The sequence below is a fragment of the Cyrtonyx montezumae genome, unplaced genomic scaffold (genome assembly GCF_038088225.1).
Source record: "Cyrtonyx montezumae isolate F1298 unplaced genomic scaffold, pur_monq_1.0 scaffold_3, whole genome shotgun sequence".
NCBI lineage: Eukaryota > Metazoa > Chordata > Aves > Galliformes > Odontophoridae > Cyrtonyx > Cyrtonyx montezumae.
The window spans coordinates 110,671,357-110,686,853 of NW_027072034.1; the positions used below are offsets into that span (position 1 = coordinate 110,671,357).

Sequence of the window (15,497 nt, forward strand, 5' to 3'; positions counted from 1 at the left end):
TTGTGCAAGGTTAAGACAAATTTTAAACAACTTGTAACTTAAATCATTTGGGCTCCTCTCACTTTTCCAGAGCAACTCCACAACAGCTATATTCAAACCTCTTATTTAACAAAAGCATATCCATCCTCCCCCCCCCCCCCCATAAAAAAAGGTTTTTCCTCGGCTTTCTAATTTACTCTCCTGTAGACAAAACCTTTCCGAACTAAAAACTAGAGCTAGGTGCAAATGAACAGTCTTTAAGAAGCCAACTCCTGTTTGTAGGCATTCACACAAGCATTCTTTCTCCAATAACTCAAGTACGTACTTCTCTATAAGGCCAACGTATGTCCTAACACATACTGCACATCAGCCCATTCCAACTTGTATATGCCTCTTCTCATCTGCTATAGCACAACCCAATTCTCATCTGCTCTCAGGCAGCAAATACTGTCATTAGGCATCACAACTTCTAAAAGATCCCATTTTGTTCCCATCACACTCACTGCACTAGATGGGAAAATACAGCTGTGGACAAAAGCATGAAACAGAACAAATTCTACCAAGTTAAGTTTACAATAACATTGTAATCCACCGAATTAAGAAAAACAAAATGAAACAAACACTGCTTAATCTAGCAACAACCATGCTTACTGAGTAACTTCTTGCTTCCCCTGATTGTCATAAATACCACTTTGTCAATATGAATTATTTACCACAAGATCCAGGACTCTTTTAAAAGACAAAAACCCTATTCCATATAATCTCTATTGCAGATAAAATAAAATGATGTGAAGGTACTAAAGTCAAGCTTAGCTTGCCTTACCTTGTTCATGGCTCCAGGCTGTGGCCCCCTCAGTCCAGCCTGTCCCCCCATCTGCGGAGAGCCTTGCTGCAGTGTCTCAGCCAACAGGTTACCAGCAGTTCCCATTCCTGGGTTTGGGTATGGCATGTTTGGTCGCCCTCTGCCTGCTCCAATCGAACCGTTCATGACTTGCCCCTGCATCACCCCCTGTCCATTGCCTGCTGCCAACATCCCAGGATTCATGCCAGCATTCATCCCTGTGTTCATTCCCATGCCAGGCTGGTTAACTGGACTGTTTACTGTTGGCATCATTCCTGTTGTAGATTGGGCTGAAGGACCCTGGTTTGGTCCGCTTGTACCCATTGCCATACTGGGAGAAGTCAACCCAGCCTGTGCCATGGGGCTTTTCACCATGCTGTTCAACATTCCCATTCCAGGACTGTTTTGTGGAGTCTGGCCAGCCATGCCCTGGCCAGGGCCACCAACCCCCATATTGAGATTTGGGGAGCTACCAGCCCGTAAAAGTTCTGACAGCTGCTTGTGTTTAGAGGCAGCATCTTGTGCCAGGCCAAGGCTGGTCTGCAGCTGATTAATGTCACCACCATTGGTGAGTCCCAGTTCCGTGGAGCTGATCAGTTCATCTGGCAAGTCATGTTCGAGATCAAATAATGATCCAAAATCTGAAAAACAAGAAGTTTTACAAGGTCAGTGCAAACAACAGTAGGTGTCTTTTTGAATGATAACCTCGTTCATCAATTTTTTTGATCACCTAACTATCAAAAATTCACTTGCTATGTTCCAGAGGAATTCTTCTATCAATTATTATTGAAAACTATCCCAATTAGTCATCATAAAAGTAATTTCTAAACCTTACCAAGCCTAAATCGGAGACGAACATTCTACTTGACTTTCCTACAACAGCTTATTTGAAAAATCACTGGGGATCTTAGAACATGATCTCCAAACTCAGGAAATTTGAAGGAAAGGAGAGAAAAACTATTAACATTCCATACTCCATCAATAGAATTAGGCAACTGTCATTAACAAGAATTAAAGCACTGATGAGAAAGGAGTACCTTAATTTTTAAGCTTTCACTGAAGTATCACTTTCAGGAAGAGACAACTAATATTGTTACATGCTTTTCAGAAAACACTTATAAAACTGTACAAAGTAAACAGTTTTGTTGTTGTTTGGTTGTTTCTTTCAATTTTCTACATCCAGCCCTTCCCAGCACAGACCTGCACGATTAAACTGAGCTTCATGGAATAGCTAGTATTTTTCCCACAATGAGCATAGTCAGAAAACAATCAAAATAACCCTCCTGGCCATAAAGCTGTGAAAACACTTTAGGATTAAAAAAAAAAACAAACCAAAAAACACTGAAAATATAAAACTCATATCACAAGATCCCTTGCAAAGTAATCTGCAAGTAATGAAGTAGAGAAAATTACTACTTAGGATGCACAGATATGAGAATATTACACAGTATCTATCAAATTCATCAAGAAAAGAAATTCCTATGTCTGTGGAGGTAGCATGCACCGTGATCCATGTATTTAATCTATGGCAGCTAAAACAAAAGCAATCTAGAAAGTTTATGGCTAACAGCAGAGCTATTGTACAACGTAGCTACCCCTACTAATTAGGCTGTAAAGTTTAGTATTCAGAATCTGGGAATACACAGTGAAGGGTTTTTGTTTTTTAAATTAATCTTAACTGTGGAAATAATTCACCATCACTGCTGACAGAAAGGTCACTTCATGGATGCTCTGTAGGTCTTCCACTGCATCTCCAAAAACTTCAGATCAAGGACCTAAAATACCACTCATTATTTCAGCAATTGCTGAGAAGGAAGTGTCAATTTCAGCGAATTTTACAGAGACTGAAAGATGACTTGTTCTAAATATTAATGGAAAAAGACTACAGTGACCAGCATTAGAAACGTCTTCTATACCTTTCATACAATACTGAATCCAAACTGCTAAACTTCAGTACTAATCAAAGGGTTTTGTTGGTGTTGGCTTTTTTTTCCTTTTTCTGCAATCTCCCAAATGTCATCACAGATAAGATCATGACTTTTTAGAACTCTAAAAGTACGATAAGAGGTTAGCAAGTATTGATGTACACCAAAACAGAGGAGACTGCATAGCTCCATTTACGTATTCTTCATCACCACAAAGCACCAGAGATGGAGTGAGAGTTTCTACTGAAGTACTGTATCTTAAACCGCTAAAATCAGCTAGTCCACTCTTTGGTAAGGAAAACGTTGTGCTAAAAGTTCTGCTTCGTGGTACATCGTAAGGACTTATCTTCAATGACACTTGCAAATTTTTCAATACAATCAATATTTTTTGAAGTTTCAAAATGAGAGAAGCAAAAAAATATAGTTCAGTCCAAGCTCTTCTGCATTTAAAACCTGGCTGCAGATGGACAAGAACTTCTATTCCAACAGAGACTCCAGCAGAGTGAGGCCCATAACAAAAATCCCACTTCACATCCCCTGAAATCAGACCACTCCGTACTCAGCCATTCACAACACCACCTGGAAGTTGGTCAGTAGCCATCTGAATATGAAGAACAACTTGTTTTTCAAGTTATCACCAGATATTTACTCAGAAAGACTTATTTAAATTATTTCAGATATATTACCGCAAAAGGGCAGCACAATTTGTTTTTTTTTTGAGAGAGAAAGATCCTCTCATCCTTCGGCACAAGGCAATATTAACCTGCTTCTCCAAAGACCTCATTCTTTCAAAATCCCACCCCACCAAGCAAGTGGATATTTCCAGTTGCTAAGCTGACTTGCTCCCATCCAACCCAAGAATCCTGGTGCAGGCTAACAGAGGTCCTCAGCAAGGTGATTTGGTGCAGACCCACAAGCAGGAAGCAGAAAGCCAAAAAACACTACGTGTTCTTAAATTCTCTTTTTATTAACTTCTCACAACACAACATACCAACAGTAACATATCAAAACAGAACAACTAAATGGTTGGGAGATTATCCCATTCTTTACACTGAAAAATTTAAAGAAAGCATCCTGTTATCTACGTATGAAACTAACCTGCAAAGACTGGCAACCACAGTGTTCTCTGTGCATGAGCATGCAATGGAAGAGTTAGGATATAAGAATACTGCACCTACAAGTCAGAATCATGATGCCAACGAAGCACCATTGATGCTGAGTTCGCCTCCCTTCCCCCTTTTTTTCCAAAATGCTAACTTCAAAGTCCTCTCTAGGCAGATTAAAAGAAAAACTCTGAGTTGTCTGCTCAGCTATGGAATCACACTTCTAGTCAACTGGCAGGAGGCAGAAGATCTCAGGTACAAGACTGAAACATGAACAGTCTCAAAGGATCGTACAGAACAATAGGACTTTGTGTGCACATAGCACAGGTTTCAACCCATTCCAGTCCTTTACTTATACTGCTCTCCTAAAGCCCACTATAGAGACCTACCTACAACCACTCTGAACGCTGACAAGGAGAGGGCAGACAGCTCTGAGTACGTGACAATCATGGCAAATACATCCAAGCCAACAGAATAGCTTAAGACAGAGGTGATAACAACTCAGAGAACTGACTGGCTTTCCAGCACCACTGCTAGCCCTTCAATCTTTTATCGTTGAAGACACACACGAAGATTTATTACTAAGAAAATAAAGCTGGTAATAGGAAGGGGAAGGAGGCAGAACAGTCTTGCAAAGGTTTGCTATCTGATTCATAAACCATTGGAGACTGCAGTGCATAATCACAGACAGGGAAGCTGGCACAGAACAGAACAGCCACGGACTGACCTAAGAGCTCATCAGGATCACCAAGCAGGAAGTGTTAGAACTCAATCTCAGTACAGCAGTACAGAATGATTCCACATTATGCTGTTAATGGCATTAATCATTAGTGCATCTCACTAATAAAGGAAGGTGAAATAGATGGCTACTGCCATGTAAGATTACAAAAGATGGAAGGTACCTCTAAAACACAACATCCAAGCGGGTACTAAGTGTACTTCAAGAAACTAGCCAAATTGCCGTGGCTGTGTTAGATCTGTAGCAAGAAAGTGGGTGAGGAAAAGCAGCAGATGGAGTGCATCTGTTTTTTGTAGCAGCAGCCCACCTCACCTGGATTGAGTCATATGAGCTGTATCCTCTGCTTTGAGAGCAACTGCAAAAATCAGCACGTTAGCTTTTCCTTGTGTATGCTGTATTATTTCCTCGGTTTTGGATCCTACAAACACTTCTGCTAAGTTTGCCTTTGACACCATCTGATCCGCATGATGCAAGGAGTCTGCCAGACTGGGATGGAAAACCACCTGACACCAAGAAGGCCCCTAAACACGTAGAGATTCACTGTGAGCAATCAAAACCCCTAAGTCATTAAGAAATCAGTGCCCTTTCAACCAAGTCCCAACATAGGTATTTCAAACAAGTGTTACTGCAATAGTGCCAGGCAGCTCCAGTCATAACAGTTGTCAAAGCACACAAGGTCAGGTAGAGATTTCTGACAAAAGTGCCCACAGCACGAGGACTACACATTTATACTAACTAGTCAGCAAAGAAACTCACACGTGGATTTAAGCAGCACATTAGTTTCTCTTACGTGCTTTCTAGTTTACAGTCAGTAGCCCTTTTCATTTCTGGTTTAAGACAATAAATTTCTAGTCACCTTTCAGAATAAAAAAAAAAAAAGGTATTTCTATCAAACAGAGATTACCTGGTACTACCAAAAGGGCTACAATGAATCCTGTCAATCTCCCGAGAACTTGCTTACATGCTACAAACCAGCCCAGAATGCTTTACTTTCATGTGCACTGTACAGCCTCAACATGTTGAAGCACTCCATCTTGAAGGAGTTGGTATATCTGAAGAAACAGCATCACATGCTGACAGTGATGCCAGAAGAATCCACGTCAGCCACGTAAGACAACTCACTCCAGAGCTTGTTGTTGAACCGTATAGAGGGAATGAGACTTGCAGTTCCTGCCCTTGTATTCCATGGACTACATTACATTCTGAACAGACATCAAGCTGCTGAGCAGTCCCCCTTTTTGCACAAACACTTCTGGGTTCCAAAAATAAATCAGAGGATCAAATAATACCACAGTCCTCCAGTTCACAACAAATCACATAAGCACAGCTAACTACAGGACACTGAATGCAAAGTATGCATGTGACAGGGTTGACAGGAGCCATGGATGATGAGAGACTATGCAGAAAACACAATACCTATGCTGTGCTTACAGGCAAATAGCAGCAATAAGGTGCTGAGCACAGTATCTTCCCAGTACAGTGACATCAAAGATAGCCAGGAATCAAACAGAACAAAAGCCCAGAGGATACAACCAATACCCAAGAGTAAGCAGCTACTCAAGCACCAGTAGTACAGGCCCTAAAAGGCACTGACTGAGGTGCCTAAGTAAATAAGTAAATAAAAGGGCCAGAACACTAGTAGTAAAAATGGCAGAACAGGACACTGAACTGCATTCTCACAAGGCAACTCTCAGGTGCCCATGAAAATGCAGAAGCAAAGGTGAAGCACAGATAGGTAACAAAGCACTAATGAAAGAAAATCATCAATTCCCACGGCACCTGCAATGGCAGAAAATGAAGTCAGACATGTTCAGGCAATTTTAGTGGGGGAAAAGCAAGCTAAGAAAGAGGCAAAAACTCTCAAGATTCCTACCAAGTGGGTGTGAGAGAGTTTTACTATATTTTGAGAACAGATTTACGCTTATGATTAAAAGCCTTGAAAGAGAAAGCCTTTCACATAAGATGGTCTGTGAAGCCACAATTACTCAATGGTAACAAGAACTCTGCCAAACCATTTTTCCTACCTTAAATTGTAGAGTTTAAAATAATCTACTAATTTGATGCAAGACAAAAGAGGAAAAATACTATTCAGCATCAGCCTACACAGTTAAGGTTAGACTCATCGTTGCCACCACTACTGCTTTCAAAATCCTATGGCATCAGCTCCTGTACAGCTGTAGTCACCACACGCGGCTGAAGTGGAAGTGTGATGCAGAGGTCTTTGCTACTGCATATGTGAGACTGGCTGAGAATTCTTATCCTGTATTACAGTATTTCGATAACATAGTCTTTGCAACAGACTTTATTTTTAATTCTGTTCCCTGCGAGAAACTGGGGAAGCACTGCCTCCTCCTTCCTTCCTGCTAATCCAGTGAAGACCTAAGTTTGCTCACCACATCAAGGAACTTGATAACTTGAAGACAAACCACAAACAACACAAGCAAAAAATACATCTGAAAGGGATGCATGCTACTCAATCTAAGAGCGGGCTCAGCACCCCTAGAAGATACCACATGCAAAGGCACAAAACATGTCAGCAAGTCATGCTAGCACACAGCTCCAGGCATTGGTCTTTAAAAACAACCAGAAGTTTGTTGCTTGAAAAGTGCAACTTGTTATCTAGAATACGCATGATTTCATATTAGGTCTAACAAGAAGATAAAAATTTTTCAAGCATAGTAAGTCACTTCAAAGAAATAGCCACTTATTGCTCAATATCTATTGAATGCTATTTTGGGACCACGCTCTTTCTTCATTTTTCAAGCTATTCCCACCTCCATTCAACTCGTACTTAAAAGTCTAAATTCCACTCCAAAAATTAACCTACGAGTTTAACTTGTACTCTACCCCAACTTATACACAGACCAGCTTTAGCACAGTACGGATAATGTGAGGCTTTTTGCAACTCCAGATGAAGACTGTGTTTTCAAAGCAGCATTTAGAGGCACAGATAACTGCAGTCCACTGCTGAAAAACAGCAAAACCTTTATGATTCTGGAATATGGATTTTGCTCTAGGGAACATGAAATGGTATAATCATACAGGGAAAGACATTACTCAAGGTGGAAGTTCAGAAACAGTGTTCTTTGTGTAGCAGCCTATTCACCCTTTTATGTAATACAGCAAAAAGGTACCAACCTCGCTGTCCCCAATGATCCAAATAAGACAAAGTGCTGACATTTCAATTCCAAGGTGCTGAAGTCACACAGTTAACCACTTACTTGAGAACGTGTTGCTGTCTGCATGACTTTCACTGTGCTACCTTTAAAATCCCCAAATTAGTATTCTTACTCCCAACAATATCCCACTTTTGGATGCCACTGAAATTCCCATAGGGCCACATCAGACCATGAACTGCTCATCTGCAGTATTGTAAGACAGCAGGAAAGGCATAACAGCCAGGAGTCTTATGAATGATGGAGCATCACGCACACGAATCTGGAAAGCTAGGTCTCTGCTTTCTGCAGTCTGGGAGTTGCTGGTTTGCTATACTCGTGGGCAAAAAGAAAAAAAGGCTACACGCAGGTAGGAAGGGAACACCTTTATGTCTATGTGACGTGTGTTTAAACACCATTGGTTTCACTTCAAAAATGGTTACAAATCAGTTTCAAAAAAAGAATGAATTTATGGTCATCTCAAACTTTGAAATGATGCAATCTGCATACACAATTAGCAAAGAGTTTAAGTCAGCTTTCTGATTGAGTTCATTGTATATTACTCCTTTACTACCAGAAAGGCAATATCAAGTTCATAGATGTATAAACCACAGGTCAGTACATCAGACTTCAACTTGGTCCAGTAATTCAGTTGGAGCTCCTGATAGCCAGGAACCTCATGGGTCTGCAAGCAAATAAATGTAGTTCCACTTAACTCTTGTGGAGATGCAGAATTGACGCAGTACAGAGGAGTTTTGCATTGTCAAAAACAGAAAAGAGCTAAAGGTTTTTCCAGCCCATTTTACAATCATCAATAACAGAAAGTGACCTGCACAATTTCTGAAAATCTTGTAGTCAACTTTCACTTTTTTTTTGTGCAAATCCTAGCTTAGACCACAGTTCTGTATCCACACTGTTCCTGTAAGCACAGCCAACTAAACCGTAAGTTACTTATGAATGGAGTAGAGAATTCAACATTCCTTTTTCTGACTTTCATCAGAAAGTTCTGTAAGAGAGAGTGGTTGAGAAAGAAAATAACGCGTTTTGCAGACCGCTAAACACGTTCACATGCCAACACATTTTAAGCAAACTTATTGCTATTTAGGAAGCAAACAAAATCACGTTGGCCAATATATCACTCACCACTCAGGGAACGGGCTTCTGTGAATTGCCTTACATCAACTTCTACTTGAAGTCCTACATACTCAACATAACCCAGGATGCACTGTCATGTCATACAACCATATGCAGAGACAGATGTATTTTACTTCAGCCTGTTGCTACAGCGTAAGGAAAGACAGAAAACCCAAGTCCTTGGATACAGGTGCATGTTTTTATTTGATGGTGAAAAACAATACTGCAAAACTACTCCATTTGTCAGATAACTGTGAGTGACTTCCGACCAAACTCTCTCCAAGGGGGGGGCACTACTTAGTGAGATGAGAAAGGTTAAAGTAATGGCACTGCGTTGTCAGAACATGCACTGAAAGGCTGTTCCTGTTTAGAGCTGCCTATGAAGAGAAGGCAAAAAATACACATGAAATCACAGCGAATTAAAATCTAGTAATAAAGTCACTTTGAACTTTTCCCATAAAAACTGTTTTCCAGTACCTCTGTAACTCAGACATTGTTAATCTCCAGTACCTTGTAAAACACACATTCTCAAAAAAGCTCTATTTGGATTTCACTACACCCTTCTCTAATAAAACCTTTGGAAAGTTTTGGTTTCTTTCTTTTTCTTTCTTTTTTTTTTTTTTTTTTTTTGCAAATGCAGCACTGACCAATAATCTGAATTAGGGGCCATCTAGGCTAAATCCTAACTCAGTGGAGTAGCAAAAGCAGCAGCACATCAATTTGGAAGTGTAGGAACTTCCAAAGCCCATAGGATTTTCTTTGGAAAGTTATTAAGCATCATCAGAATGATCAGTTTGCAGAACATTTTTAATATCTTCTTCCTAATGCAGGTAACTTTGACTGTCCAGACAACCACAAGGCAAAGATACCCCTTCACTCTCACTGGCAGATGCAGTGTATGCTCCTGGCTTGAAGCTGATCTACTGCAATGCCTGACTTACAGACTGCATCACCCAACAAACCCTATTTGAACACATTTTTCATCTCACAAACAGTAAGACCTGGGAAAAAAAGAGAAAATGTGTCTCAATAGGAAGGAATAGAAACATTTAACTGATGGCTCCAAGCAGCTAATGACTTTGTCTTCAACACTGGTCAGAAGACAGATTTGTCAAACTTATTTAAAAGACGTATATACAGACTCGAAGGAAAAGGAAAATGAAAATAATAAACCAACAACAGAGCAAAAACAGAGTTGAAAACTTTACAAGTGCCTCTGGAAAAGGCAGTAAGAGAAGATTAATAAGATTCGTGTCAAGCAAATAAATGGTCTGATAACATTTGGAACAAATGGAAGATGAGGATCAGTCAAAATTACAGCAGTCCAGGTGAGAAGTCTGGGTTTTATTCATTGGTTTGTTTTTCGTGTTGTTTCCATGCAAGATTTAAACCTCTGATGTAAGGGAGAGTAAAACTGCAAAGGTCGAAAGCAGTTCCTAAAAGAAACCAACAAAACAAGAAGACAAACTGTATGTAAGACAGCTGCTGAACTGGAGGGATTGAAGATGTGTTACTGCTCAGAAAAATGCAACTTTTGGAAACACTAAACTGAAGTTAAGGCACATAGCAAACTCGTAGCCATGTCCAATGGAACACGTGCCAACTAATTAATTGCAGAAAACTGACTTAGAACAAGTCAGAAACACTAAGCACTTCCAATCCTATTTTCGGATCTAACAACCAAAGCAGCGATACCATACGGGCACACTTGCTATATGCCATTTGTACTCCTTGATGGGAGACAGCAGCTTGGAGTCCACAGCCTGAAAGCTTTTCTACAGAATACAGGTTGCTTTTAAGGGCAGCAAGTGCTGCAAAATATGATTAACCTCATCTTGACTGAATACACCACATAGAAATTTGTATGTGGCAATCTCAGCATGCCTCTATCACTGCAGAAAAAACTGAAGGGACTGCAGATAAAAAGGACAACATGGAATCGCTGGTGTAAAGCATCCAGTTAAAGATGAATTGTTATGAGGGATTTCCACTCATTTACTGAAGGAGATAATTTTTCAGGATGCACTGAAATTACATTGTTACAGAAGTGGAAAAAAGTCCGGGGTATACAATTCATTTGCTAGTACAGTGCTTAAAAAATATCTTCCCAGACAAGCTGTGACATACGAAAACAGTGTTTCTACCAGCATGGAAGGGTAAGCAAATGAAGCTACACTGGCAACTTACTTTTCTCAATGTAACCAACCATTCAGTACAGAAAAGTTGCTAACACAGTGCCACAAATTTACATCCTGTGCAGAGAACACTGTGCCAACAAAAGGTGAGCCCCCAGTAAAGCCCTGAGTCTTAAGAGCTGAAGATAATACGTATAAGATTACCATTCTTCTATTCAACTAATTATTTGAGTTTAGTTTATTCCAGAACATCAGCATCATTCTGAAATGAAAATGTGGGTGAATCAGAGGCTCAGTCACCACAAATGTATCGAACTCCTACCAGGTTGGGAGGGAGTAAGCTAACCTGAAACAGCCGTCACTACAAGTATCTAACAGGCTGAAACAGTATTTCACATTAAGAAATCAAGGCAACAAGTTAACAGCAAAGGAAAGTGCTCACAGTCCACATGCACATGCACTGGAAAGTCCGATGGACGCTTGGAAGTTTCTTACCTCTCCCTCCAGGTTGAATGTGGAAATCAAACCCTAAGCTTAACAAGAGTGGGGGAATAAGCACATAAGCACCATGTTTCTGATTTTCTGTAATGAACTCAGGGCTGGGGACAATCTAATAGATTCTCTATGTGGAACTTACGATAGGAAAGCTGCTTGCACTATTTCAAAACAAACTTTAAAGAGCAGATAGGTTAAATGTGTTAAAGTTAAAGTTAAAAATTTAAGGTTAAAAATGGCAGCTTAAAAGCTGCTTACCACAACAGCAAAAGTGAGACCAAAAAAAAAAGAGTCACTCAAGCAGCAACTGAAAAATATAATCTTCAGAATATATTTATTTGTTCAGCACACTTGATTTTATTTCATCAAAGAAACAGGTGTAGTTAAGTTAGAAAACAAAGTCTAAGTGTCCCAAACGCAGGTTATAAAAGGTCAGGGAGGAAACCAGAAGGGTTAAAACCCTCTGTGTATCAACTGTGAAGTACCTGCAGCTCTACAAACCCCTGCGTAGCCACCAGATGATGACCACCTTGATGACTCTACAAAAATTTTATTCCATTTTGTACCGCCATCTGAGTTTCTGCCCAATACTCCTCTGCGTTTCACTGTAACTAGAAAAAGTTCACTTATTAAGTGGCTCCATAAGCTAACAATAAACTCAATTTTCTGTGAACACCTGCACCCATTCAGCTTGAACAGATTCACGTTATCCGAGCTTTATATGATCACAAATGCTTTAAATTTGGTATGCGCACTCGTCTCTATAAACGTTTGTGTTTCCTAATACTGGGACTTCCCTCTCTCCCACAAAAAATCATCACACCACATTAATTCACGTACACAAACAGAACAAGTTGACCACTGCCAAGACAAAGTCAAAATGGTTACTGCTGAATTAGGTACTGGTTTCCAAGCCCAGTATGCGAAGCCCAGCAGTGAGCTCTGGCCAACGATTCTCCAGCCCTCTTTCTTTGCTCTCTCACTGAAGACCTGTTGATACTGGGGAAATGGTAATTTCCTCCAGTCACACACTATCCTGCCTGGATGTAACACACTGTAAAAGTTGCACACAAACTTTTCCGAACTAGTAAGTCATTCACCAAGAACAGGGAAGGCACAATTAACAACTCTGAACGTTATTCCAAGCAACACCACAGCCACCACTCAATCCAACTGAATCCTGTAACCTTCTGCTTACTGTCAAGTGACCAATCTGCCATCTTACTCTTTCAAAACTCTTCCTTTTTCTCAGCAGCTCTGATTGCTGTCTACATCTCCACAGGCTCCAGAAGACCTAAAGTGACTGGAATGAAACTCCAGGGGACAGGTAACCAAGTGCTCTCCCAGCAGAATGATACCAAAAGCTCATCTGCTTCTCAAGAGGCATCAAAAAGCTGAACATCCCTTCAGTACTTCCTCTGCCCTCCCAGCACAACCAGATCCTAGCTGCAAAGGGTTAGGACACCCATGGTTTCTCACCTCCACAGCATGACCAAGGACCTGTGCAGGGGCTGCAGAGAAGCCCCTCTATCTTCACAGCCTGTACATCTACAGGGCAATTTCAGACATTTTGGTCTCACAGCAAAGAAATGGGAGATGCAAGAAGCAGCGCACTCCATATTGATTCTTGATGCAAATAAGGTGGAGTAAGATTTTGTTTCTCTAAGAGTTGTGATGAACATCGTGCCCTAAACTTGCAATTTGGATTCAGACTTCAGGCCACTCTCTTTTGCAAAAGAGCTATTTGAAGCAAATGAAAAAGCAGATTTTGGATGTTCTTCTGCAAAGGCAAGAAGAATCACCAAAAAAAAAAAAAAGTAAATCAAGCAGTCTGCATGGGAAAGGGAGAAAAAGGAACAGAGAAATAAATCTAATTTGTAAACGAGTTGTAGAAGAAAAAAATATACACACGTATCTATGTAAAAGAAGAAATAAGCCACACATTTGTGTATGTGGACAGGCACACCCATAAATTCAACAATAAAGAGTGCTAAAGATGATGCTCCTGTGCAGTTTTGTATTTCTGGAACGGGAATTCAAGGCACTCGCTTCACCAGGATCTCTGTGATAGCTACCGTGTAAATGACAAGAAAAGGACTGAATCTTGTCAGCAATTGCCCAAAAGCACAATGCACCGAGCAGCTTCGCTTCCGAGAGAAACAGCAGGGCAGAAACATGCGAACAGCCTCCTGCACCGTGAAGCGAATAGGTCCGGGGTTGGAAGGCAGGAAAGCATGGAAAGGCCGAGGGCAGGCCCGAGGCAGAAGGAAGGAAGGGGGGAATTCGGGCAGGAGAGGGGAGAAATAGGGGAGAAAAGGGAGAGAATGGAGGCCGAGGCCCGGGCCCCCCACACTGACCTGTGCCGTCGCTGGCGGACACGGAGAGCGCCGGCGAGGAGAGTTTAGGCCGCTTGGCTGAAGGCGGGCCCGGCTCCACCACATTCTCGGCCATTTTTAATTCTTTTTTAGACAATCACTCCGAGCTGAGAGACGGCGGGGGGAGCCCCCAAGCCCCCACCTCCTGGGGCCTGGCCCTCGGGGGGCTGCGGAGCTGCGATGCGGAGGGGTGAGAAACGGACGAGTTCCCCTTTTTCCACCCCTGGGAGGAGCGGGGCGAGGTGGGAGCGGAGCGGCTGAGCGAGGCCTCGGCCCGCGGGCGCGGGGATGGCAAGAGCCCCCGCCAAAAATGATTACAAAAAAAATTTTAAAAATTAAAAAAAAAAAAAAAAAAAGAAGAAGAAGAAGAGGCTGGTGGTGTTGGTTGGTTGGTTATCTCTTTTTGTTGTTTTTGGTTGGTTGGTTGTTGGGTTTTTGTTGTTTTTTTTTTTTTATTCTTCCAGTGAGATTAATCCCGGCTGTTGTGGTGCTGGTGCTTCCTCGCCGCCGCCACCATCATCATCTTCATCCTCCGGGAGCTCTTCTTCTCCTCCTGCTGCTGCCTCCTCACCGCCGCCATCAGCCTCTTCCTCCTCGGCGCCGTCCTCCTCCTCCTCATCGCCACCAGGAGGCGGGCGAAGGAGGAGGGGAGAGAAGAAGGAGGAGGAAAAAAGAAAAAACGACCGCCGTCCTCCTCCCGCAGCAGCAGCAGCGCCTTCCCCCTCCGACACCACCCAGCGAAAAAGAACCCACCGGCAGCGAGCGGGCCGGGGGCAGGCGGGCGGCCGGGCGGCCCCAGCTCCAACGCGCGTCTTCCTCTCGGCCGCTCCGGTTAATGGCTGCAGCAAGGGGAGCTGGAAGGAGGATGAGGATAAGTCCCAGGAGTCTCCGCTTCACATCTTGTTGTGCAGAAGGAGGAGGAGTTGTTGTCTTGATGGAGGCAGCGCCGATCGCGGGATGGGGAGCCGGGGGGCCGGGTTTCGACACCCTTTCTGCCTCCCCCCCTCTTCTCCTTCCCCTCCTCCGCCCTTTTCTCCTCTTCTTTTTCCCCTTCCTCTTTCTCTCGCTCTCAGTAGTGCGCTGCCCCCCCCTCGGGCGCAGGCAGAGGGGCTGAGCCCACGGCAGCGGCAGGAGGAGAAGGAGGAGGAAGGAGCCGGCCCCTCCCCCGCTCTCTGCCTACCTTCCCCCTCCTCCCGGGCGGCCGAGGATGGCTGCCGGGGCCGGGCGGGGAGGGGGCTGCCCGGCTCCGCTCCGCCACGGGGACTCCCTCTTCGCGAGGGTGGGGAAAGGAAGCGACGAGGTTGGTAGCGGGGGGGAAGGGGTGCGGTTCAGCGACCCCTCTCGAGCTAGACTGAGGCTGGGGTGGGGGGGGGTTGAAATTAAAGTAATAAAATTAAATAAAGATTCCGCCGGGGGTGGGTTAAATGGCCGAAAGAGGGAGGGGGTCCCGGCGCTGCCCGCGGGGGGGCGGATGGGCGGAGGGGAGGAAAGGGGGGGGGAAGGGGGGGGCGGGACGCGCAGCGGCGCGGGGGCCGGGCGCAGGCTCCCTACTGCCCCTGCCTGGCGCTTGGCGGCCGCCGCTCCCGGGGCGTGCGGCGGAGCGAGCGAAGCGGGAG

The 15,497-nt window shown here is 43.2% G+C and overlaps 1 protein-coding gene across 1 annotated transcript in view; it reads right to left on the reverse strand.

The window, feature by feature from the left end:
• EP300 (E1A binding protein p300) overlaps nucleotides 1-15,248 on the reverse strand; it is a 58,831-nt gene extending 43,583 nt beyond the window's left edge. The window contains exons 1-2 of the mRNA XM_065742929.1: nucleotides 13,864-15,248; nucleotides 803-1,461 (exon numbers count right to left, since the gene is read on the reverse strand). Coding sequence (XP_065599001.1) covers nucleotides 803-1,461; nucleotides 13,864-13,957 — 753 coding nt within the window. The 5' untranslated portion in view covers nucleotides 13,958-15,248. The remainder of the gene's footprint in view (nucleotides 1-802; nucleotides 1,462-13,863) is intronic.
• Between the last annotated feature and the right edge of the window lie 249 nt (nucleotides 15,249-15,497).